Source organism: Gekko japonicus, unplaced genomic scaffold (genome assembly GCF_001447785.1).
Source record: "Gekko japonicus isolate JY-2015 unplaced genomic scaffold, Gekko_japonicus_V1.1 scaffold665, whole genome shotgun sequence".
NCBI classification, from domain to species: domain Eukaryota; kingdom Metazoa; phylum Chordata; class Lepidosauria; order Squamata; family Gekkonidae; genus Gekko; species Gekko japonicus.
This window is the reverse complement of record NW_015170294.1, coordinates 718,756-744,636: the sequence shown is the minus strand read 5'-3', so window position 1 is coordinate 744,636 and position 25,881 is coordinate 718,756. Positions and strand designations below refer to the sequence as shown.

The 25,881-nt window shown below is 50.5% G+C and overlaps 1 protein-coding gene across 1 annotated transcript in view; it reads right to left on the bottom strand.

Annotated features, from left to right (window-relative positions):
• SIM1 (single-minded family bHLH transcription factor 1) overlaps window positions 1-24,224 on the bottom strand; it is a 99,041-nt gene extending 74,817 nt beyond the window's left edge. The window contains exon 1 of the mRNA XM_015417907.1: window positions 23,941-24,224. Coding sequence (XP_015273393.1) covers window positions 23,941-24,115 — 175 coding nt within the window. The 5' untranslated portion in view covers window positions 24,116-24,224. The remainder of the gene's footprint in view (window positions 1-23,940) is intronic.
• Between the last annotated feature and the right edge of the window lie 1,657 nt (window positions 24,225-25,881).

The following is a 25,881-nucleotide window of genomic DNA, read 5'->3' as shown; positions in this document are numbered from 1 at the left end:
CCTGCACCAGAGAACTCACTTCGGGGCACCCAGCCCCCGTCTACAGAAGAGGGGCCCCCTGAGCCAGAACCTGCGGCCGCGGAAGCCCCGGCGCCACCTGTAATGCCCGCTCCGGAGGTCAGGCCTCCCGAGGCCCCAGCACAGGGACCCAGACGCTCAGCAAGGGTACGACAGCCCCCAGCGTACCTGAAAGACTATGTTTCATAGGGGAGGGTCCGGACTATGGGGGGAGGGGTGTAGTGTCCGCTGACCGCCACCGGAGGTCAGCACACATGCCCAAGCTTCAGGCTGAAACAACAATGGGGACTAGGATCCTAGTCCCTCCACTGGGGAACCAATTGGTCCGGACTATGGGGGGAGGGGTGTAGTGTCCGCTGACCGCCACCAGAGGTCAGCGCATATGCCCAAGCTTCAGTCCGAAACAACAATGGGGACTAGGATCTTAGTCCCTCCACTGGGGAACCAATGGGATCCGTGGCGGGAGATTTGAACCCACCAATGGTGACCAGGGGCGGTCCCCAGGTGTGTATATAGTTGGCCTGCCGGCCGTTGATCCGCATGTCTTGTTGTGTGCTAATAAAGCGTGCGATGCACCACGTCCTTGTCTGTCGTTCGTCCATGCGGCTACCCACTACATAACAGGTTCCTCCAGCTGAGTTGGGCCGTTAGACCTTTGCGATTCTAGAGGGGTCGGGATCAGTGTTCTCTCTAAGCTGAGTTAGTGTGAGCTAGCTCACAGATTTTTAACCTCCGGCTCACACCTTTTTGTCTTTGCTCAGGAAAGATGGCTCCAGAGCAAACTAATGTATGCAGTAGCCAAGTCGCTCGCTCAAAACTTTAATGGCAGTAGCTCACAAAGTAGAATTTTTGCTCAGAAGGCTTCACAGCTTCGATGGAATATTGGTCGGGATTTTTTACTAGAAAAGCCTCCCTCCCTTCGGCCCTGGGGTCGAGAACTAGATCAATCAATCAATCAATCATATTCCGGTATCGTCCCTCCTTTCTGTTCGTATGGGCCTCCTCCTCCTCCGCTTACGTCCAAGCAGCAGCTTTGCTTCCCTCCCTTCTCTTCTCTTCTCCACACCAACCGGATTCTTGACCAGCCCGTGACGCAAGCGAGGGAAGCCACGCTGGCCCCGAGGAGTGACCGCCCCCCTCCGACGCCAGAAGAGCCCGCGGAGGGAGCCACCCCGACTCCAGACAGTAAGGGGGTCCGGGTGGAAAGCCTTCCTGTTCCCTGGCTCGCAGATCTCCTCCAAATGCCCGACTGGCCTGCCTCAGTCCTTGGGGGCGAGGGGGGCCCTGCTCCAGGTGTTCGCCTGGCTTGCCTGGGACTGAGCCCCGGGGGACACAACACAGTAGGCAGCCGGCGGGGTGGGCTTGTGTTGTGCTGCCTGCAGCGGCCCTCTCTGCTGCAGCTCCGTCAAGCGCAGAGCCTGTCTGGAGCGGCTGAGGTCGGTGGAGCTGCTTCACGAGGCTGCGGGTCGCTGAGCCCTGCCGCATGGCCAGGTTGGGCGGGGCCGCTCTCTCTCTCCAGTCCCGGCGGCATGGCAGGGCGGGAGCCCCTCGGCTGCCCCTGCGAAAGGCCGCCTTTGTCCCAGGCGAAGGGGCCTCGCTGTAGGCCCGCCACACCCAGGCGAACGACCCCGGGGAAGGAAGCAACCCTCAGTCCCTGGCTGCAGCGGCCCAAGCCCGACAAGGCGCCGGATCAGGCCTTCCTGTTGGGCTGGTTGGAGCCCTCCTGGGAAAGCAGCCCCCAGCTCCCGGGCCAGACAGTCGGCAGAAGGCCGCGTCTTCTTCCCCGGGGTGGGGGTGGTGGGAGGCTAGGCGCCTTCCGAGGTCTCGCCTTACCAGTTGGGCTGAGGCGGGGGGGAGGCGCCGCGTCGGGCCTTTCTGCCTACCCAGGCGAGGGAACTGAAGAGGGGAGCCAAGCAAGGGGAGGCCAAGAAGCTTCGGTTGTTTTTCTTGGAGCCAAGGAGGAGCCCTCTCCTCTCGAAGTCGAGGTATTGCAGTTCCCAGCACGGCGATTTCTCTGGAGGGTTTCCTCCCCCCCCCCCATCTGCTGTTGATTAATCCGAATGGAGAGCGAGGCTCCCATTTGGTGGGCTGCTGAAAGAGGAGAAGGGTTAATGAACAGCTCCCTCCTCCCCATCGGTCCACTTGTAAGCCAGGAGACCCCTTTGTTACTCTTTTGTGTCACGCAGCGCTGAGCCCGCAGCTCTGTGGAAAAACGCTCCTCCGACCAGGCAGCTCGATCCGAGTTAATGTTTGCTAAATAAATGTTTTCTCAGGCCTTCTTGTTTCAAGCCCCCCCTCCCCCAGCTCGCCACGTGAGGAGGGGAAACGAGGTTTGAAGTTGCCAGATGTCCCCCTGTCCTTCCGTTCCTCTGATTCACTGAGGACCCTCACCCCCAGACACCCCCCTCCTGAACTCCTTCCCGGACAGCCTCAGTCCAGTTGAGGCGAGGGACTTTCATTCAAATTAATCGAGACTCCTGTCTCTACGCATTGGTCTCTACGCGCATTTAGTCCTCAGTCGGGCCCATCCAGTTCAACAGGGTTTACTCCTTGGCGAGTGTGATCCGACCGGTGACGCTGAACCGGAGCATGGTTACTTCGAAATATGTTTCTTTTCCGTTCCTAAGCTATGTAGAGAAGCGCCGGGTTGCGTTCCCCCGCCGCCCCGTACTGCGGGATCTGCTGCGCATTTACGCGGGAGTCGGCCCCATGGTCTTACTGCCAGGAAATGCTTGCGGAACTGTAGCCCCGTTCATTTTTGTGGCTCGAGCTTCGCTATTGCATTTTAAAATCTGTGCGCCCCCTTCTTGGTTTTTAACTTTCGTTTTAACCAGTGACCTAAACTGACTTTTTTTTTGCCCTTGACCTACCGCAGCCAAATTTTTGCAAATCCTCTAATTGCCTTTTTTTAAAAAATCGGGGCGCTCTTATCTCCCTTTTGCTTTGGGATTAGGAGATCTAAGGGCTTCTCTTGTAATTCGAAGAGGCCCAGAGAAGAAGGGCAGATGAAGAATGGGAAGGTGGGCAAGGAGGAGGAACTGGAGCGCTGGCCGGCTGAAAAGGGGATTTTCCCGGCTAAAGTGGTCGAAGTAAAAAAGGGGGGGGAGAGAAGGGAACACTGAATCTCTCTTGGAAGCTTTCCAGGCGCTGCTACATTAACCTTCCCAAGATCAAAACGGTCCTTTCCGCGCCTCCCTCCCCCCTCCCCCCTCCCCCCGCAAGCCCAGGCTGGCAGCTTTATCCTATTTACATAAGTCGCTGGAGAAGAAGGGGATGTGTCTATTGCGGATCTCAGGCGGCTCCGCCCCTTGGCCAGCCGAGCGAAGTTTCCCTGGAAAGACCCCCCCCTTCCCCCCGCCCCCGGATTACCCGCCCGGACTGGCTGCCGCGGCTTTGTCGTCGCCTGAAAATGAGATTTCGATTTCTAAAACAAGAAACCAATTAGTAACCAAATGAGGCGGAGGAGATCCACTCCACTCGCCCGAATCCCACAGGCCCGCCGACGAGGCCGGGAGGATGCGGGGAAGCCACCCGCCGCCAGGGCAGCCGAGGCGCGCAGCTGCCGCCTCCCCCGGCTTTCTGCCCTTGCTTCCGCGTCGAGGCCGTGGGCACAAGGGGGCCGATCCCGGAGGGCCGCGTCCAACCCGGCTCTTTCAGCCCCGGAAGGCCCAACTACGACTGCCGTCCAACTACGAGGCCGTACAGGGAGGGCTAGTAACTTTATGGGGGGGGGAGGCTTACTCTCCGGGGAAATACGCATCTGACTCACCGCGGCTCCTCCTGGGGACAACCGCCACCCCCCGACTCCCTGGCTTGATTCTTCGGGGGGGGGGCTATTCAATCCAAGCGGCAGGCCGACCCCAGGGGCCGCAGACCCACGGAAGTCACTGGGACTTCCTTCGGAGCAAATGCTGAGCAATTCGCAGGACTGAGGACGGCCGTCGACTGGGTTTGCATTTCTGCCCCCGGGAGCCAGGTGTCCCAAACAGGTTGAAACACAGGTGTGCCGGTTCTTAAAGTACCTTGTGGGTGGTGGACTAGGTTGGCGACAGATCTGGCTTAGTTCAACTCCGCCTTTCCGTCGTTCTGTCTGGCAAATTCCCCTGCAAATCTTCCAGTGTCCAGGCAGGATGATGCCGACTCCAGTTCCGGCAGCGCCCCCCCCCCATCAAGCAGTTTCCTTTCTACTTACCTCGCTCTCCTCCCTCTATTCGCCCCACTTTCAAGCTGCTTTATTCTCTGGGGAAACGTGTACGTTAAAGCCAATGAGTAGGCATGGACAGAATATGATGGTCAAGACGGTAATACTTAATGGTGGCCTGACAGCGCACTTTCTTTTTTTCTCCGAAAACGCTGCGTGATCTAGAAATCCACCCACTCTTTCACTGCGCTGGCAGAGGCCAGGTCGCAAACGCGAAGGAAATGTTTCCCTGCATCGCAAAGTATGCCAGTACTACTAAGGAGGGTGCGCTTCTACTGCTTGTACTAGTGGATGCAGAAATGTTAGTGTCACTACACCGACCAGGTGTATCACGGTGCTTCTCTAAATCCCACGGAGTTCAGTCTGGATTATTCCCGAGTTATGAGTGCGTAGGACGGCACTAAAACATGAATGTCCCCGGTGCGGTAATAATAGAATCAGTAGTAAAGCTACAAGCGTTTCTCTGTTTTCTCACACCCTGGGAGTAATAATATAGTATCACAGGAACACAGGAAAACGTTTACTCCACCACAGTTCTTTGCTGCCGGTGTCAGTGACAACAGTTGCAGCGCAACCACGTAGCGATTCCAGCTGGCCCCATTAACACGAGATGGGGGGCTTTTGAGGATATAACTGTCTTCTTTATCGCGCCACGAGCCCGCCCGAAGAGATGGGCGTGTCTGAAACCACGGGCTAGACACATCCCTCGATCTGTCTTCCCTCTCTGTTTTGGACGCCCGATTCCCCCTCATCCCCTCAAGTAATTCAAGGCTCCCGGCCTTCACTCCAGAGTGGTCAGTGAGAATTAGACCGTTCATTTTCAGGTTTCCATAACAAAGTGATGTCTTTGTCCCCACCCCCACACGCACAGGCAAACAAAATACAGGACATCCAATAGACAGTTCCACAGTCCTTCTGAACATTCCCTCTAAGAATAAGTCGAGTTGCAAATTTATGTACACATTACTCGGAATTAAGTCCCATCCAATAGCTTAATCCGAAATGGTTCCCTTCGGTAGATCGTGAATCCGGGGAGCCTCTACAAAACGAGCCACAGAATCCGAGCATTGTAACACGGAACGTTTGAGCCTCCTGAACAGTTTCCTCTGCGGTTGCAATAGGGAAACACACCTTTTAGGGTTGTGGGACGAATCCCAAGACTGTGAAGGAAACCCAGCTGCCTGAGCGTGAATCTTCTCCCGAGATCGCGTTGGGGGGAGTGGGGGGGGCTGCAGAAGGCGACCTGGTTGAGCTGCAGCTCGCGATCCATATGTTCCTTCCTTCCTCGGTTTAAAACTGGTCTATCGCGTGGGACTGGAAGGCAAACCAAAGACAAACGCCCGAACAGCTAGAAGGCGCTGTTTCAGGAGCCCCCCGCCCCCCGTAGGATCTGATTTTATCGTTTCTGAAGCAGGTACAGCGACTTATTTTTAGCGGCCAAAGCGTTGCTTTTCACAGGCGACACTTCGGAGGAAAGGAAAGGGAGGTGACCTTTTGTTGGGTATTACAAGTTGAAAACACTCAGTATATCTGGGGTTAAATGTTTATGTTACTCACAGGAAGTCACATGTTTCTCGTGTAACCAATGTTCTTTACCTGTAGGATGCCCGGGAATTTTCTCCCTGATCCAGGAATTTGATTGGGACTAAAGTGTCAAGGTGTATTACCATTTTATGGTTTCTCTTCCAGTCTTTGTTTGGTGTTCTGAAGAAGAAGAAGAGCAGCCATGATCTCTCCTAGTTTTGTCTTTGTAGAGTAAGGATGTAGCCGATTTAGCTCCGTTCTTATTTTCATCCCAGTTACCCTTCCCATGCTAGAATTTAGTAAAAACTTTATATTTTATAATCACACATGGACTCTCAGTCTGAATTATTTTACTCTGGCTCTGCTGGACTATCTTATCTCTGCTAAATACCATTTTTTTCAATATCTCACTATCACCCAACACCTTTTAAAGGGCTCGCGCAGTTACAGTGGACAGCAGGGAGCGGGGCTGGCGGCGCCTTCGGCTGAAGCCCGGGATGAGAGCCAAGACTCCGCACTCCCCCGGCCAGCTCTTCAAAGGCCCGAAGCCCGACAACAACTCTGCCTTGGAGACCAGTTTTCCCCCCCCTTCTCGCCCAGAAGAGGCCGCTGAAAGCAGCGGCCTGAAGCTGGATCCTAGGCACGTTTACCTGGAAACGAATCTTCCTATATTCGGTATTGCTCAACACGGGGTTTTTGTTTTGTCAAGTCACGTCACAGCCCCAGTGCTTGCAAGGCAAGAGGCTAACAGGCGTGGTTTGCCATTGCCTGCCTCTGCGTAGCGACCAGCAACTTTCTTGGTGGTCTCCCATCCAAATACAAACCAGGATCCACTCTGCTTAGCTTTTGATATCTCTCCAGATCGAGCTAGCCTGGGCCATCCAGGGCAGGGCAAACCCTGCCTAGCGTTGCACTCTTCCAGCCGACACCAGGACGCTTGTGCTACAGCGAGACACAAGCCTCCCTTAGAATCATAGAAGCATAAAGTCGGAAGGGCGCTCCAGGGTCGTCTAGCCCAACTCCCTGTACAACGCAGAAAATTCACAAATACTTCCCCCACCACACCCGCAATCACCTCTGTTCCGCCTCGGAAGATGACAAAAAACCTCCAGGATCTCCAGCCAAAGTGGCCTGGAGAAAAATTGCTTCCGGACCTCAAAGTGGTGATGGGCACTTTGTGTTTAAGAAAGGGCCAGAAGAACTAAGCACTGAGGCAACCCTTCCTGCCCTCCCTCTCATGATCTGCCTAAGTTCACAGAATCTGCATATCTGTCAGATGGCCATCTAGCCTCTGTTTGAAAACCTCCAAAGGAGGAGAGCCCACCACCTCCCGAGGAAGCCTGTTCCACTGAGGAACCACTCTGTCAGGAAGTTTGACTTGACTGGCACTAGGGCAGAAGAGCCCTCCCACTCTGCCTCCAGCTGGCAGGTGGTGTCCCTGGTTAGAAGCGGTCCCCTGGGGGCCCCAAATTAGTTAATTTCCCTGAATTAAATAAGACTAGGCAAGACTCGTGGCATCCTTATGCGCCCCCCCCGTCCCAAATCTCAGGCCTTCTTTTCATCTCACAACTCCTGAAAAGCAAGATTTGCTCATTTGTATCGAATATAGGTATTAAAACGCAACAACTAAATAGATTTTGTGACTGGTTATTTGTAGGACGTCCTCTGGCACCTTCCTGAATGTCAGATTCATCGCTGGCCTCTGCTCACGAGGCGTCTACAATGCGAAACCGTGCTCATCTGGTCGGTTTGGTTTGGTTAGGGAATATTCGTTAATAGGAAGCCTCGTCTGCTGGGAAAGGGGGAGGGGGAGCCACGCCTTACTTGTCCAGCAGAAACTAATCTCCAAAATATTGTAAGCAGATCGGATAGGCGAGTCCCAAAACAGTTAAACCTGCACATTTGGCTTGGATTAGCTGCTGTCGTTCCAGGGGCCCTGCTGCGTGCGGAACAGAAACAACACACACAGACACCGACACACACACAACCCGCCTATAGAAAAACTAGCACCGCAGGGAGACTGCTGGTGTTCGAACCCTTTTGCCTGGCATTTCTGTTTTCGATGTAACCTTCTTACAGGAAGAACTATCCATCACTACGAAGCGTCCTACCCACTAAGGACTAGCTATTTGTCCCTCTAACTGCATTAGGAAGACGTTGTAACCGCGCCCCCCCCCCCAGCACGACGAACACTCCTGGCTCCTGGCCAACGGGGAAAGCTTGGGTGGGTTTTGTCCTCGTCTTTGGTAGACCCACCAGGGTTATTCGATCACAATCTGATGCCCCCCCCCCAGTCCTCCCCGCGAAGTAGTGCTCAGACATGGCTTCTGTGTGTTTCTCCACACCAGCTCGCGGAGGGGCAAGCGCCGGGATCCACGGCACAGCCGATTCTCCCCGGAAGGATTCCGGGCGAAGAGGGCCCTGGCTGAACGTTTCCCGATCCACGCGGGTTGTGCATTGGCCTGTCGCCGCAGGCGTTCGGTTGCGCCTCCAGCCCTTGACTCCCGCGGCCGAGACGCCCAGCTGCTTAAAGCTCTGTCCCAAAGCCGTGCTTCCTTCCGTCAGGGCTGGCCGCTCCCAGACCGGGCCGCAGCCAACGCCTGGCCTTGTCCCGAGGAGCGCTCGTGGTGCCTGGCGCTCGGGGTGCAGCAGCGGGCGCGGCTCACGCAGCCTGCCCGGACAGCCTGCCCAGCCCTTGGAGGGCTAAAGGGGAGAACTTCCAGGAGCCTCTCGCGAGGTCTTGAGGCGGAAACGAGGCCAGCCTTCCAACCAGGCCTCCTCGAGTTAAGTTTAGCCACTCTAGGCCCAGAGGATCCGGATTTCCGTGCAAACAGTGGGCTCTTCAGGTCAACTCATAAGGAGTAAACTCTGGGCACATCACCCTGACGATAGTTTGAAGTTGAAAGTAGCAGAGTACTTGTGGAAGAGTATATACAGTTTATTTACAGAGCTATATATAAATACATACACGCAGCTTTGCAACAGTTCGCAGGACTGACTGACAAAGTGCTTCCCTGAATATCCATATAACACACAGGGTACTTGGACAAGGACGTCACTCAATATATACAACCATTGTCCAATCATTGTTCAGCACTGTACAACTGCTTTGTCATTCTGACTCCTGCAGATATGATGCAACCTCAGTCATCATGTGACTGTCTAACTGTCATCTTAGATCTTCAGGATCTACCAGCAGTACATGACATGCTGTCATCTTGCTTATACCAACATGGCAGACCTGTTCATCTCCAATTTGTTAGGGGTAACTGGTTAGTTAGTCCAGTATCCCTTTTCAATTTAGTAGAATGCACTTTGGTTACACAGTAGAATGCCTTTGTTCTCAGTGTGCTGGCAGAGTTACAAAGTTACACAGAGACACTTTTCAGTTTCAAGACTAATAACAGTCCTTTTACTTAAGAGCTACATTCTAGATAGTAAAGCTTAAGACACAGAGACAGAACTAACCTAAACTACCTTGGGATGGGTCTGGATGCAAAGAGGCATCCAGCCTCAATCGTGCCTGCAAGAGAAGAGAGTGGTGTGGTGTGAGAGAGAGAATGGAAGGAAAAGAGGTAATTTCCCTGAGATTCATCAGTCTACATCAAAGGACAGTGACAGGAGAGTAAACAGGAAGAAAACTCACAGTCTGCCTGTCTATCTCACTGAAAAAAAAAGAGGCTGAGGCTTGAGACAGAGTCTTGGTCTTCTCTTCCAACACAACATTTACACACCATCCAGTTTCAACTGCATTGTATCTGGTTGGATTTACTTCAGGGTAAACATGCCTAGGAAAGGGATGTTAGTCCCACTGAGGTCTCTCCTTCTCTGAGGCTGACGCATTCATTGTGCCCAAGAGGGGGGTTTAGTCCCTCTTACAGACATTTATTTCAGGGATTCGCCAACACAACATGGTCCATTTTCCCTGGAGGCAAGACTGTAGTGATGCTAGGAAGTTCCCTCTTGGATTTGCAAACCTACCAACTAAATGGGATTGGACTGCCCTCCTGATAAGATAACACTCAGGCTAAAGAAAGGGAATTGCGTAAAATATGGATTTTACAGGACTTCAGTAGCACTCTAAAGCCTAACCAAATTTATTAACACATAAACTTTTCTGAGTTTGAATTCCAGCTACAATGAAGTTACAAAGGAAAGTTACTATTGTGCTGTGTTTTGACTGAAATATGAATGGATGAAGTTGTAAGAGTGGTTGAGCAGTGGAACAGTCTGCCCCCGGAGGTGGTGGATGCTTCTTCACTGGACGTTTTCAAGCAGGGCTGGACAACCACCTTTTGGGTATGTTGTAGGGCTATCTTTTGGCTATGCTCCTGCAGAGTGCAGGGGGTTGGACTAGATGACCTGCAAGGTCCCTTCCAACTCTAACATTCTATGATCTTTGCTTCTCAGCTTCTCAAATAGGAGAACTGGAAGTTTGGTTAACTGATCCCTCTTACAGACTCAGGTCAGCTGTCCTAAGAGCACAAAAGTAGGCAAAGCTTGTGATACACTTAGGTTTGGACACGCATGTGCCCTGCTTGGTGCACACCCCCTTCCTTAACCATGTGTGGCACCAGTTTGATATTGTAACTCTGCATGCAAGAGAATCTGGGATGGAAAGGGTTAAGAGAATTCTCTCACTCAGATACACTTGCCCCATTCTCTCATTGGTTAGATGTTGAGCCTCTTTGACTATTACTTGTCTTCTGTTTTTCATCTTATATAGGAGCTCTCTTCTCTCTCCTACCTGGGCTTGGAGCTGTAGCAAGTTAACCTTTCTGAAGTTAATCTGTTTACAAAAAGTTAAATGTACCTACATGAATATGTCAAGTATGGTGTGCTTTTATTTTTGTAAGTAAAATTTCTTTCTTTTGTTACCATTGGAGTCAGATCATCTTTGTAATTTGTCTGAACAGCATTTTCCCCCTTAACCAGGAAACATGGAGAACCGGGGATACTGTGTAAAGCTTCTGTGCTTCCAAGACATTTTTAAAAAACATTTAACCCAACAGGTTATAGGCCTAGAGTATCAAAAGCTTAGTTTAAGCTTAATGTTTTAAAAACACCTAAAGTGTTTGATTAGCAGGTCCTCTTGTTATTTTTTGGTCTTTAAAAATTCTCCCTTGTTCTTCTCCATATTGCTGTTCTAAGGATGGCTAAATCAAGCAGATATTCGGAGATCCCAAAAATTACTGCTGAGAATTATAGAAGCTGGCTTAAAAGATTTCATATACTCCTTGAAGCAAAAGAAGCTGCTAGAATCCTAGAGGAAGAAAAGTCAACAGAGAAAGGCAAAGAATTATCTTGGATAATCAAAAATGGGATTGATCATTGGATGACAGTGAGACTTTCATGTATGAAAATTCCCAGACAGCAAAATAAGTGCCTAAGAGCTAGAAGACTCTTTTGGGTTTAGTAGTATTAAACCACAAGGAGTACAGATAAGAAGACTTTGCAAAACATTGGCCCCGGTCACACGGGCAGGAACCTGCGGGGGAGAAGCGTGGCTGTTTGCCCTGGGGCAAACTACTGCGCAGTTACTCGATCAGACCTCCCGTGGAGGTCCTGCGGAGGTACCGTGGAGGTTCCATGGCAAGGGAGAGGTGCTGATCACAGGACAAGCCAGCGCGCAACGAAGAAGCGTGCGCCGCGGCAAACTGTTTTGTGTGTGTACACGACGAATGCGCATGCTCCGTTGGGGGTGCGTGTGCGCATCCACAGAGACGTGGACAAAAAAACCCACCTTATTTGCAAGGGGACATGGGCGGGCGCCGGATGCCACCGGAAACGCGATCAGACACCCGCCCTTGCCCCGCAGTTTCCAGAAACTAGTACCTCCGAGATACTAGTTTTTTGCCACAGATGTGCTGGTGAGTGCCTTGGTTGTGCCATGGGAGTGCTACGCTTCCCAGATGTGCTGGTGAGATCGCGCCCGGAAACTCCGCCTGTTTTCCGTCTCACTTGTGTGGCTTCTGTTCCGTGTGACCGCAGCCAATGTTACGTAACAGAGAAAATTGGGGAAAATATATTTCTGAACTGAGGCAGGTGTTTCCAAATCTAGCAATCTGTGGCTTTAATCTAACCAATGAACAAAAGGCAAATTTTATGCTTGGGACTTGGGGGAAGATTTTTCTGTGTTTCTGAGTGTGCAGAACCAAAACCAAAAGAAAGATACAAAACCTTTCAGACACTAAAAGAACTGCAGGAGGAATGTTCAGAATGGCTTATTGAATTTGAATCACTGAATTACACAAGTTACATTTCTAGAAAGAACAAGTCCCACCCAGAGAAAGTGGAAAAAACCAATCGCCGTGTTGCTTTAATTGCAACAAAAGAGGTCACTTTGCAATCAGAGAGGTAATTTTAAAAACCAAAAGCATGATGGTCTTACTGCACCGTACAAAGGAAAAAGTTTTTTACTGATTGACCAGAAAAGCCTTATTTATGATGCTGCTGAATCAGACTCAGAAGAGAATAAGCATCTAGTAGGCAGATTCAAGTGGGGTAGCCGTGCTGGTCTGAAGCAACAGAACAAAGTTTGAGTCCAGTGGCACTTTTAAGACCAACAAAGGTTAATTCTAGATATAATCTTTTGTTTGCATGCACACTAGTAGGCAGTGGAGCATCTGTGTACAGATTCAAGGCATAGGTACTGGCACTTTTTGCTGTAGGACACCTCACAAAAGTTTCCTAAATGAAGTTGGAGATGTCCTGTACATAGCTGAATCAAGCTGTAATTTATTGAGTGGGTCTGCATTAGTCAACAAATGGTGGGAATAGATACCTTTTAATCTTTCTGGATGATTTCTTGAGGTACTCAGTTGCATATCTGCTGAGGCAAAAGAGTGAAGTTCACAAATTCCTCAAGGGATACGTTGCTATGGTTTCTAACAACTTTGGAAGAAAGCCTCAAATGCTACAGATGGATAACAGTGGTGAGTTTATATCACATCACACACACACCTTCTTGGCAAAGGAAGGCATCCTGCACAGGAAGTCAGTGAGCTTTACACCTGAGCAGAATGGCACTGCTGAAAGGAAACTGAGATCTTTACTGGAGATGAGCAGATGGATGCTCATATATGCAGGCCTACCCAATAAATGGTGGGGTGAAGCAATCTTGACTGCAACCTATCTTCAGAACAGACTGCCCACAAAAGGGAGCACACCTTACCGAATATGGCTTGGCAAAGTGCCAGGCAAGGGACACGTTACAGTACTTGGCAGCAAGGCCTTCATGTTTGAACCCCAGGAGAAAATATAAAAACTACATCCCAGAACCAGAGGAAGTGTTTTTTGTAGGATATTATTCTGGAAGGAAGGAGTATAGAGTGCTGTATGCCCAAACAGGTGAAGTGTATATCAGGCGTGCGATTCACTTTGACAAAAGTGGGGCCAGTAGCAAACAGACTGCATCGCATGGCTCAGAAAACGCAGATGACCAGTACCAGCTCTTGGACCCGGAACCAGTCAGAAATGATGAAACATCAGAACAAGACACACAACCCGAGAAGTCAGATTCTGAAGCGACTGTGCCAGAGATTCACAGCAGTATGACACAGGAAGAGGAAGCAAGTGAGAATTAGAAGAGGTGGACAGGACAGCTCTGTGACAGCAGATGAAAATCAAGGACCACACTTCCAATGCTCATCATGACCGAGCAAAGGCATACCAGCCTTGCGCTTGTCCTACCTCGCAAGGTGGGTGTTGCCATCTGAACCTTCTACCTGGAAGGCAGTAGAACAGATGCCAGCAGCTGAAGCATATAGGTGGAAGAAGGCAGTGCAAGAGGAGATGGATGATCTACACAAATATGCAACGTGGACCTCAACGAACCTACCACCAGGAAATAATCTTATTGGATGCAAGTGGGTGTTTGAAGTCCAACAAAATGCAGATGTGTTGGGTGATAGTGAGATATTGAAAAAATGGTATTTAGCAGAGATAAGATAGTCCAGCAGTCCTGGAATAAAATAATTCAGACTCAGAGTCCATGTGTGATTAAAATATAAAGTTTTTACTAAATTCTAGCATGAGAAGGGTAACTGGGATGAAAATAACAACAGAGCAAAATCTGCTACATCCTTACTCTGCAAAGACAAAACTAGAAGAGAGAGATTATGGCTGCTCGTCTTCTTCTTCAGAACACCAAACAAAGACGGGAAGAGAAGCCATAAAATGGTAATACACCTTGACACTTTAGTCCCAATCAAAACATGTGACTTCCTGTGAGTAACATAAACAAACATTTAACCCCAGATATACTGAGTGTTTTCAACTTGTAATACCCAACAAGATGGAAATGTGGAATGCTACAAAGCAAGATCAGTTGCTAAAGGCTTTTCACAAAAATGTGGTCAGGACTTCGATGAAACCTTTGCACCGATGGTGAATCATAGCACAGTCAGATTACTTCTGAGCATAGCGTTTTCCAAGAAGATGCAGGTCAAACATCTAGATGTAAAGACAGAATTTCTTCATGAGGAGATCCAGAAGATCTGTACATGGAGCAGCCAGAAGGTTTTATAGATCCCCAAAAAGCTGGATTTAGGCTGCAAATTGCAGAAGGGGCTCTCTGGACTAACACAGGCAGCATGTGCCTGGAACAAAAAATTACACACAATGCTCATAGCACAAAGCTTCAAGCAAGGAGAAGCGGATTCATGTCTATACACTAAACACAAAGATGGACATTATACTTTTATTCTTGTGTATGTTGATGACTTGATTCTGGGTTATGACAGGCAAATAGACTATAACAGTGTGGTAGAGTGCCTAAACAGAGATGTAGAAATTAAGAAGCTAGGAGATGTTTCTTGCTACCTGGGCATACAAATTGAAAGGGAGGAAGATGGTTCATTTTGTCTAAACCAGAGACAGAAAATAAACAAACTCTTACAGATGTTAGGTCTAAAATGCCAACATAATGGCAACACCTATGGAAACTGACTTTCTGAAGAACATTGAAATAAGTTATTCTTTCCCTAAAGACAATCAGTACAGAACTGCCATTGGAAAACTTCTGTACCTAAGCAACACTGGCAGACCCCTTACTGCATCCTTATTCGAAAGACAAATGCACCCAGCAAGAAAGAGTGGGTTGCAGTTAAAAAAAAAGTGGCTAGATATCTAAAAGGAATTTTAGATTTGAAATGAAAATTGTCATCTCCCAGTAATCCAAAATTAGTTGGTTACATGGGTGCAGATTGGGGAGGAGACAGTTTAGACTATAAATCCACAAATGGGTACTTGTTACTGTATGGAGGTGTACCAATCTCCTGGGCCAGTAAAAAGCAAACTGTAAAGTTGGTCTTCCACAGAGTCTGAATATATAGCATCGCTGAACCATGCAGAGAACTGTTGTGGCTAGACCAGTTACTAAAGGACTTTGGAGCTGATGAGCAAAAGCCAGTTCAACTTAAGATAACCAGAGCTGCATTAAGGTTTCTCAATCAGAAAAAAATGGCCACACACGCTAAGCACATTGGCATGAAGTTTCACTTAGTGTGTGACTTAACTGAGAAGGGCATAACAGAAATGGAGTACTGTTCAAAAGAAGACATGGTGGCTGACATCCTGACCAAGTCTCTTATCAAGAGACAGATTTGATAAACTAGGAGACAAGCTGAAACATGGGAACCCTTACATGCGACATTAAGAAGGTTGGTGGATATAGTAACTCTACATGTAAGAGGATCTGGGAGGGAAAGGGTCAAGAGAATTCTCCCATTCGGAGGCAGTTGGCCCCACCCTCTCATCAGTTAGATGTTGAGCCTCTTTGGCCCTTGATTGCCTTCTGTGTTTTATCTTATATGACCTCTCTTCTTCTATCTTTTATGTGGCAAGTTAACCTTTTTGAAGTTAATCTATTCACAATAAGTTAAATAAATATACCTACATGAATATGTTCTGTAAGATGTGCTTCTATTTTTGTAAGTAAAATGTCTTTCTCTTGTTACCATTGGAGTCAGATCATCTTTGCAATTTGTTTGAATAGCATTTTCCCCCTTAACCGGAAACGTGCGGCATTGGGGATACTGTGAAAAGGCTTCTGTGCTTCCAAGGCGTGTGTGTCTGTCTGTCTCTCTGTGTGTCTGTCTTCTCTCTGTGTGTGTCTGTGTGTGTGTGTGTGTGAATTTGTTCAACTGGGAGGGTTCAGGGAAGGTGCTCTTGGGTTAAATGTTTTTTGGGTTTTTTTGAACATTTAATCCAAGAGCACCTTCCCTGAACCCTGCCAATTGACCTTGGTCTTCAGGTTGGTATCAGGGTAGAAAGCTCTTAGGCTGCAAAAAATCACCTTTTTGGTACCCAAAGAGAAACATTATTTCTTTGGATTTATTCTCAATTGAACCAGAGCTCTTAGGCTGCAAGAAATCACCTTTTTGGTGCCCAAAGAGAAACATCCTCATTTCTTTGGATTTATTCTCAATTGAACCTCCAGGAACCCAAAGCAGGAAAGCCAAGGCGCTATACGTTTACTGGATCTGAAGTCCAGGAGACAAATCCAAGACCAGCGACCAATCCAAAAACCAATTAGAGGTCCACATAGCTAGACCAAGTCTTAGGTGGCCTGCAGCCTCACAGCTTTCTGCCCTGATCCACGCTCATCTGAAGCCACCCGGAATCACAGAAACTGGTATATAACTTATATTACCAACAACCTCAGTCACATCACATCAGGGTATAAACTGGGAGATTTACTGGGAGCACTTTGAGCTGTAAACCGAGTCAGGTGATTTAAAACAAGAGTGTTATAGGGCAGTCCTAACAGAATTCCACCCTTCTAATCCCGTTGACTTTAATGTTTAGGATCTCAGTGCTAATAGGGAAGGCCCAAATGGCCAAGAAGTTTTCTTCTGTGCAGACTCTGCTAAGTCTCAGAATCGAGCTCCCAGGACCTGGTTTCACACGCACTCGTGACTGACATCTCTCCAACCAGGATCTTATGACGTGGCTGCCCTTTTCCAGAAAAATTCAACTCATTTTCACCTGAAAATGTAGTGCGTGCACACACACAAATCCTGTTCAGCTGCTTGTCTGAAAACCAAATTAAAGAAAACCACCGTGATTAATGGCTACTAATTATACCTCATTGCGCTGTGCTTCTATTTTGTGTTGTCCATATGCCTGAAAACAAAGGCAAACCGCATGGGTTAATTTGTCACACAACCCACCCACAATTCCATGTAATGTTTCGATACCATCCGTTTTATCCAAATAAACAACGCCCCGAGGAGAAGAGCAGAGAAGCAGAGATGGATTCCTCATCAGAGAGGCGCGCCGTATTTCAGGAGAGCAGGCAAACGCCGATTTCATCGGGCTATAAAATGTTACGGCTCATCCGGTTCTCACAACAACAGATGAGGAATTTTTACGTTTGGAGTAGAAATCGGTCAAGAGGGAGGGGCGGGATGAATTAACACCCCCGTGCTAATTACCCCAAATCCGCAGAAATAATCTAACGATCCTCATTTTGACTCCGATGAGCCGGGCGGCGTTTTCCAAAGAAATTACGGCGTTTGCCAATCAATCCGAATCTCCGCCATAAATCTGCTTTTGCAACAGTTAAGCGAGGGCTTTTGTTCTGCACTTCGCATTTCAAGGCCACATCAAAACCAGAATTAAACAAGGGGCAGGCAGCTTAAAGGCTTCCCAATGAGAAAAACGTCTGTAAGAAAATAAACATTGAAACCCAACGCTCAATCATTTCCCCCTAGCAGCTAGAAGAAACAGCACTAAATCACCGATCCACGTGGGAAACAGGTTTCTCCTTTCCCCCCCCCCCCCCCCCCCTTACTTCTGAAAATAAAACACAATTATGGCTACTGAAACGCTAAGGGATCTTCACTCAGCCTCTGCATAGTAACAACGGCCTGGTTGTAAGAAGGGGGGATCAAATCCGTTGGAGAGACTTCTCCTTCATTGTGTATCTTTCCCAAAGCTCCCACCCCACCCTTTCATTTTAACGAAAGAAGACGCCCCCAAACGCCTGTTTAAATGCTTTAGCATGAGGCTGTGTGGATTTCAGTCGCGGCCCTTTCTTCCTTTCCCTCAACAAAGGGGCAAAGCTGACCAGCAGGGAATCAATTGGAGGGGGGGGGGAGAAGCATCGCTAGGATAGAAACGGAGCCCCAAATCCTTTTACTTCCGTGTGTTTTTAAAAGAACTTTTATTAATTTTGAGCACGAGGTAATACGTTAAAACAACAAACATCCCATAAATAGCTTCAAAAAATGTAAACCGTCAACCTTATTTTTTAAAAATAAACAACCCTTCAAATAATGCATCAGGGTCCTGTCTTGAAAATTACCTGTCCCGCTTTTACTCTCCTTAAACACAGCCTCGATAAAAGATCTCTTCTGAGAGAAAGTTTCTGCCACAGTAACAGTCTAATCCTACCAGCACTTTCCCTGAGAGTTCACGCCATTGAACAGACCTGATCGCTCTCCAAACCCGATAGCCTTTAAGGTGCCTTACGGTTTGTAGTATTTTTGAGAGAGAGGCGAAAGGGAAAAGGAGGGAATGAAGGGGCTGGCGAGCTTATTCCGTAGACAGTGCTTTTTTCCTCCTTGCTAAAATCATTAGCGTGCCTTTTCAGCTTTTTCGAAGCAAACCGGAAAGTAAAAACACACCAGCTAGGCGGATTTACACAGAGAGAGCCCCCCCCCCCCCAAATTCGGGGCGATTGATTCATCAGTAAGCGCGCTTCGAACGACATTTTTGGTTTAGTCCCAGGGGACGTGGCCGCCCTCCCCCAGTCCATCTGGAAGTTTTTCAAGAGGGAGGGCTACCTGCCCGCTCACGCCATTCCGTCCTCCATTCAAAACAAAGCCAGCAAAACACACACACACACACAACACACACCGACACAATCCCTTTCATTGTTACGTCTTTAGAGAGTCGGCTACTGGATTATAACATTGCAATCGCGAAAGTGGAGGGGAGGGAAAGGAAATACTACATTCACATCAGGCCAAGAAGGACGAGGCAATGAGCAGGCCCCGGAGATCTCCGTGGCTTTTCAGTGCTATGGACGCTTCTTTCTGGGCACCGCCTGCCCGCTCAGCCTCCCCGCTACCTGTCCCTTAACAACAGGCGACCCGCTCCTTCTTCCGCCCGCTGCCCGTGACCGAGGGAATTCAAGCGCACGCTAAACTTTTCAGCCTCCCTTTGAATCAACGGTGTTCCGGCCGGGTCAATTCTGCAAGAATTGGGGGGGGGGATTCTCACGAAACTCGGAGGCGTTTGATTCTGAGTAGACCCCCTCAGGATCTCCCGGCACGTCTTGGAGCCAAGCGGGCTGCTGCTCCTCTCGGGCCGTCGGATCTGTCGCCCAGGGTCAGCTTCGCCCCCGAGTGCCTGCTGGACTTAACAGGTGCGGCAACACCCGCGTGGCCATATCTCCGTGACCCGCTGCTCCCGGAGACGACGCTGCTTACAAATTATTACCATTTTGTATTTATGACATTGTAAACGAGAACAGTTTTCGTTTGTTGTCCAAGGGGAGTTGTTTCAAAACGAAAACAAGGTGTGATTTACCATTGTACTGTATTGTAAAGGTGTTTTTTTCCGTTTTGAAATAAAATGTCCATTAAAAATAATTTATGTTCAACGCTCTATTCAAAAGAGGGGGAGATTAATGAGGCGGATCTCAATGACCGGTTCAGTTGCTGGACGTACCCACGAATCGCTTGCGCACGACTGTACGTAAAGCTACTTCTCGTCTAAAAACCGCTGCTGCTGCTGCTGCTGCTTCCTTGGCTCCCTCACACGCCCGCCGGAGAGACAAGCAGGTGGTCACCTAAGAGGACGCTGACATAGAAAACCGAGCCTGACGTCACCGTTGCGTCATCCTCTTGTTCCGCCTGCCAGTTCCATCCGCTCCTTGCGTCATCGCCCATCCCAAAGGAGGAAGCGAGGCAAAGCTCCTCACCTTCAAATGTACTTAACAGCTTTTGGTAAGGCTCCTAATAGGATCAAGTTCTCTTCCCATTTCCCCAGTACCCATAAGAAGAGAGAAACTCTTCTCTGAACTCTGAAGCGGCTTTATGGCAGCAGATCAGTGTGGATTCGGATTCAGTTAAAGAGCTGGGAAAGAGATGCGGTAGACCACCTCAAGAGGTCTGGAATGCCATTCCTGGCTTGCCTGCCCCTTCGGCAAGCCCCTGAATTCTCGCCACAGACAGGCGGTTCAGAGCCCATCTGTCCAGAAACTGCTGCGTCCAACTACCGCAGTCTACCCTGACCGGCCAGCCACAACACCCCAGAATCCTAACCAGGGCTCGATGGAGGGACGACAAATTATTTGGCTTGCCTTCAAGAACCAAACAGCCCAGATTCGTATCCAGTAAGCCGCAGGTCCTTGCTTCCAAGTCAATTTTTTTTGGCAATTGAAGCCTTTGGAAACTTCGATCCAAGACAGTCCTTTGAAACGCAGGGATAAATGCACTGGCCTAGCTCCACAACGTTCAGCTTGACTGCTCTTGACAGGTTAGGAGTACAGACCAAAACTAGCCATAACAGAAGAGGGGGCGGCCTTAGCTATCCCCTAACCAGTTAAGCCAGGTGTCCTCAAACTGAAGCAGAATGCCTCACGTGCTTCAATGGAACAGATGGGCTTATAATTACTGCCAGACGTGCTTAACTGATTTGCGGATCGCATCCTGGGGCTCCCACCCCCCTTCAAGTGACACTCCAAAACTTCCTTATGCCTCCAGATCAGACCACCCAGGCAGATTCTAATGTTGCTACTTTCTTAACTAAATAAACCAGGCATCAGAAACAGCCGAAAGGCGCCCATGCCCAAGATCGTACTTGGAAGCAAGAGAGGCCCTCTGAAATCACTGAGACTTACTTCCGCGTAAACACGGCTAGGATCCCGTTGCACCCATTTCCCTGGAATCAGCCAGTTCAGGCCCGGCACAAGCACATCCCTCGCTGCTGACACTTGTGCACCCCGCGGAGTCCGGTGCGATTTACTTGCCAAGTACATGTAGGATTACGCCTAAAGGCACCTAATTCTGGGTCGGGGTAAAAAGGCAGGAATAAAAAGGAAATTCTCGGAGGAGAACCGCCTCCTGAGACATCCCACGGCCGGGCCAAGCGCCTCCCGCGGCCAAACCCGCCTCAGCCACGGCTGCCTCTAACGAGGCGCCAAAGAACTGCATCTGCGGCCGCCCGCTCCGGCTGCCTTTGCACTTGGCCACGCAGCCCCCCGGGGCGCCTCCTTTTCCCAGGCATCCGCCGGCCGTGCGAGCCAAAGGGAGCCGGGACAGAGGAGGGTCCGCTCCTCTTGGCTCCCCCCCCCCAGCATTACCCGCCGCAGACCAGCAGCCACCAGATGCTCCCTCTGATCAAACCCGCCTGCGACGGAGGCGCCGGTAATTGACCAGACCTGCAGCAAAGCACGCCCCGAAGGTGGCCCGCAGAGGCCGCGGAAGCCGGCAAGCAGGGCTCGTCAGCCGGGGAAGAACCCCGTGGCTCTCGCCGCGATCCAGCCCGTGCCGACCAGCGGAGGGGAATGCCTTAAAAAAAAATTGCGTCCACCCGAAAAGGTCTCTACAGGGGGATCCCGCAGGTGACAGCTTCAGCGCCTTGGCGGCGTCGATCTCTTTCATTAGAGTCCCTGATCCCACGCACACCCACACGTGGCGGCAGCGCCTCGGTCCACTTATCCACCCCGGTGCTTCCGGAAGCGGAAGGCACGATCCAGCCACAGTTCAACCCCATCGACTTCAACCGGAGAGCGAGGCGCTGGCTGTCTCTCCGGAAGAAATGCACCGAGAAAATAGTCTGGGTCTCCCGCCTGTTTCCTTAGTAGTACCTTCCGTTGAAATCGAAGGAACTTCCTCCCGCGCAGACGGCTTTTTTCCTGTATATTTCACGGGGTTCGGTGGGCCACGGCTGCAATCCTAAAAACACTTCCCCGCGGAAGTAAGGCCCCTTGAATGCAATGGCACTTGCATTCTGAGTAGACTTGTGTAGTCTCTCTCTCTCATCTCGCAGTCTGGAGTGGGATAGAAACGACGGCATGCTAAAGAAGTGGGGAGCCTCCTTCTAAAAAGGCCGTGTGCGTCGCCTAGACCAACATAAACGGCACCGGCGGTAGGAATGGGAATAAATGGAACTGTCAGTTATAAATACGGGCACGATCCGGCCAAAGCTAAGCACCTTACAGAGGAATCCTATGCATTCCTGAGTAAACTCCGTTGAATTTATTTCCAAGGAAATGTTAAGAGATTCAGTAAGAAGTCTAAACATGAGCTTTACACCTCTCGCCCCTCGAAGTCTGCAGGATTTAAAGAATTTAACGCGGATTACGCTAAAACATAAAATGCTTAATATTATTAAGTTGTATTATGTAGCACTATGTAGTAATAAAGAACGGCGATCTTAAAGTATACTAATTTAAACGCATTTACTAGGTAGTTTCACTGAGTTCCGTGGAACTTCCTTCCAAATATGTACGCTGAGGCCTGCAGATTTGTGCGGAATCGAGATACGTTTACACGGAATAAATTCTTCCATGTAAATAGGAACGTGGGTAAGCGATGCCCTTAGAATAAGGCACTTAAGAAGTCATTGGCTGAAGTTTCGGTTAACAAACGGGGGGGAAGCAAAAAAACCCCAAACCCTAGCCTAACATATTTCGTTTTCTGCTTATAGCAAAAATGTCCGTGTCTTGAAACATTATAATTTTTTCGCGTGTAACTCCGCTTTTGTCCTTAAAGCTGCAGCTGCCCTAATGATTTGTTTTCCTTAATTCCACCGGGAGAATTTCCCTCTACAAAATGCTTCCCTAAATGTATTGTGTGATCCCAGTCTTAATCTGAAATACCCAGCTCCTGTTTAATGACTCCTCCCACACTGTTTGGTTTGGTTTGTTTGTTTTACTTCACCGATCCTGTGACACTAACCAGGCCTTTTGGCTTCTCGTTTGCCAGCAAATTCACAACAGTGAGAAATATGTTCACCTCCCAGTCCTACACATACCTTTTCCGCTGGAGGGGACTTCCCCAGAACCTGATAGGGCCAACATAAAACCGATGCAAGTTTAGGCACCTGTAAGACCCACGGATTTTAATAAGTCTTATTCCTACGGAAATATGCGCTGGGATGCATCCCGAATGTGTTTAGGATCGGGTCCTCCACAGAAGACCCGCCCTCGCAAGAGAGGAGACTTCCCCAAGTGCGCATTATCGAAAACTCACACCTTAATCCTAAATAAGACCCCTGCTTCAACGCCGGCCCAGGGCTGCCACCAGCCTACCCACTCTTACTTGGGAGTAAATCCCACACTGCACTCAGTGAGACTTAACTCCCGAGCAAGTGTGGATGAGCGTGGCCGGCGAAGCGCTGACGGTGGAGGCCGGTATTGGGCCGGATTCTTCCCCGGCCTCCCTGCGTCTGGAGCCTGCCGCCTGCCGCAGACTGAGAGGGGCGACGGGGGACCTGCCTCCGTCGACTCTCCTTCCCCTTCCCGATGGCAAGCCGCTTCCCCAGGACCTTTCCGGCGCCCCCGGGGCCCGGGGGGGGGGGGAAGGAGAGTGTGTCATTGTCCATTTGTCGCTAGCCTCATCGACATCGGAAACATCGGCTCCAGATGTGTCAGGTTTATACGTATCGAAGACAGGACTTCAATTCAGTGTCCTCTGTCCCTTCCCACCCCCACCCCGAAACGCGCTGCTTCTGCGTGTGGCTCGGGACAGAAACCAGCGCGGCGCTTCAATCTGTCAATATTTAGCTTTGTATTAATCCCGTCCCGGCTTCTTCCCTCCCCCCTCATGTATCCATAATAAATATGGGCGAATTGTCCTTTTGGGCAATACACGGGGCTGGGCCAGGAACCCCCGACTTTCTGCGGCGGCGTGTATGTGTGCGCGCGCGTGAGGCTGGGGGGGGGGGGGCACTGTTTGCTTTAGAGGAACAGGCAGCTGAGCTCTCAGCTTTGACGTGTTGACAAAGGCGCTGCTGGTTCCCCAACCAAACAGGTCCTATGTACCGAAGGGGAAAGTGTTTACGGGGGGAAGGGGGGGAGGAAGGAAGGCAGGCAGGCGGGAGGGTAGCGGCTGGGCCAGATGGCCACTGACTGAGCCCATCCTTGGCACAACTTCCGGCCTCCACTCTCCCCATGGGCAAGACCGGGGCTGGGCAGGGAACGGCGTGGCGGGCGGGAGTCTCCCGGCACGGGCACCTACCTTCGGGGAAGACCACGCGCATTTTCAAATAGCTGGTGGTGAGTCGGATGATGGAGGCCTTGTCCAGCTGCGAGGTGATGGCCGACGGCAAAGGCAGCAGTTTGGCCAGTTCGTAGAACTCGCTGTTCTCTTTCTCCCGTCTCGTCCGGGCAGCATTTTTGGACTTCTCTTTCATGGTGGTCTCTTCCCCCTTCTTCCCGACAGCTTAAGCTCCACCGACGCATCCAAAAGAGGCCAGCGAGACGGTCAGTTCAAACAAGCCATTTTTGTGTGAAACCAAAACAGCCCAGCCGCTCAGTCGTCTGGGAGGAGGCCGGGCCGTGGCCGGGAGAGGCAAAGGGACGCAGCGGTCAGTCGCGAACGGGCAACCGCAAGAGCTGGCTTTCGAGGAGCGGGACAAGCGAGACTCCAAACGAGACCGACGGAAGAGGGGGGCGCTTCCAGATGGGATCGGATCTCAGTCGCCCAAGCAGGAGGTGCCGCCGGGTCCTTGAGGTTTCCTGCCCCGCATGGCTGCAGATGTAACTCCTTGTAAACGAGACATCATCGTCGTCGTCATCATCGCCGCCGCCCGGGCCCTCCTCGGCTCATCCTCCTCTGGAGAATCGTCGGGCTTCCTTGCAGAGAGGGACCGGCCTTCGGGGGTCAGCCGACCTTGGCAGCTTCCTCGAGGCAACTGCGAAGACAAGAGCACTGGCATGAGGAAAGGGAGAGCTCGGGGAAACGCCGGCTCGGGGGCGCCTAAGAGGGATCCGGCCCAGAGGAGCTGGAGCTGCAATCCTACGCACACCGACTCGGATGCAAGTCCCGCGTCCAGACCGGGAGGGGCTGGCTTCCCAAAACAAACAGGCAGAGGACTGAGCTGCAACTAGAGCAGATGTGTCTCCCGCCCCGCCCCCGCCCCCCATTCCGAAGAAAAGGGAATGGACAACAGGAGAAAAAAAAAAATGCTAATTGGTCTTCCTTTTAAGGGAAATCCCTTCGAGAGGTACCCATGGGGGGGGGGGTAGCGACCGTCCCCTATAAGTCCATCAAACACACGGCACAATTTCAGAGTTTCACAATAAGTAGAAACATAGTGAGTCTCGGGGACCCAACCCACCCAGACCGCCACCTGAGCAAGCGCCACTGAACAGACAACGACTGAGCGGCTCTCGTTCGTTCTATGGGGGCCAAGCGCAGGAAGACTTCCCAGGGGGTTCCACACCCATTCTTATCGTCACGTTTCAACTTCGTTGTCAGGCGGTGTTTTTGTCAGAGAGATTTCCCCGCTGCCTCCTGGCACAAAGGCCCGGGGGAGACAAGCAGACACCCAAGGAGTCAGCTGCTGATTTTAACAAAGCAAAAACGGCGGCCAAAGTCCGCGCCCGATCCGGAGAGCCCACGTTGCTTTGGTGAAGGTTCAGGCTAGTTTTGACTTTAGCTGAACTGAGTTTTGAAAAACCCGCTCTCTGGCTTAAGTGCTTTGAGGATGGCGACCCCTGTGGACCATTCGATCCGCGGTTTCCCTTCCTGTCTCGGCATTTAAGCTCTCGAGAGGTGAGGAGAGGCCTCGCCAGCCCCACCCCCCTAACCTTCTGCCTTGCCAGAGAGCCGCGAGCAACTCGGCGGGCACCGAACAGCCAGGGCGAAGTTGAGGCTTAGCAGGCCCATCCTTTGCCAGGTGAGGGGCCGGGCTGTGCCCTGCGCTTTCCCTCGCTGGAGAGGGCCCTTCAGGGCAATCAAAGGCGCCTCCGAGGTGGGACAGCCCAGGACAGCCCAGACAGATCTGATGGCATCTCGAGATGGGTAGCTATCATAAGTCTGTCTGGAGCAGGAGAAAAGCGCCGGAGACCAGTTAGCGCCTTAAAGACTAACAGAATTTGGGGCAGGGGATGAGCCTTCGTGAGCCTGCCACAAACTTTGTTAGCCTTTAAGGTGCTACTGGCGCTTTTCTCCTGC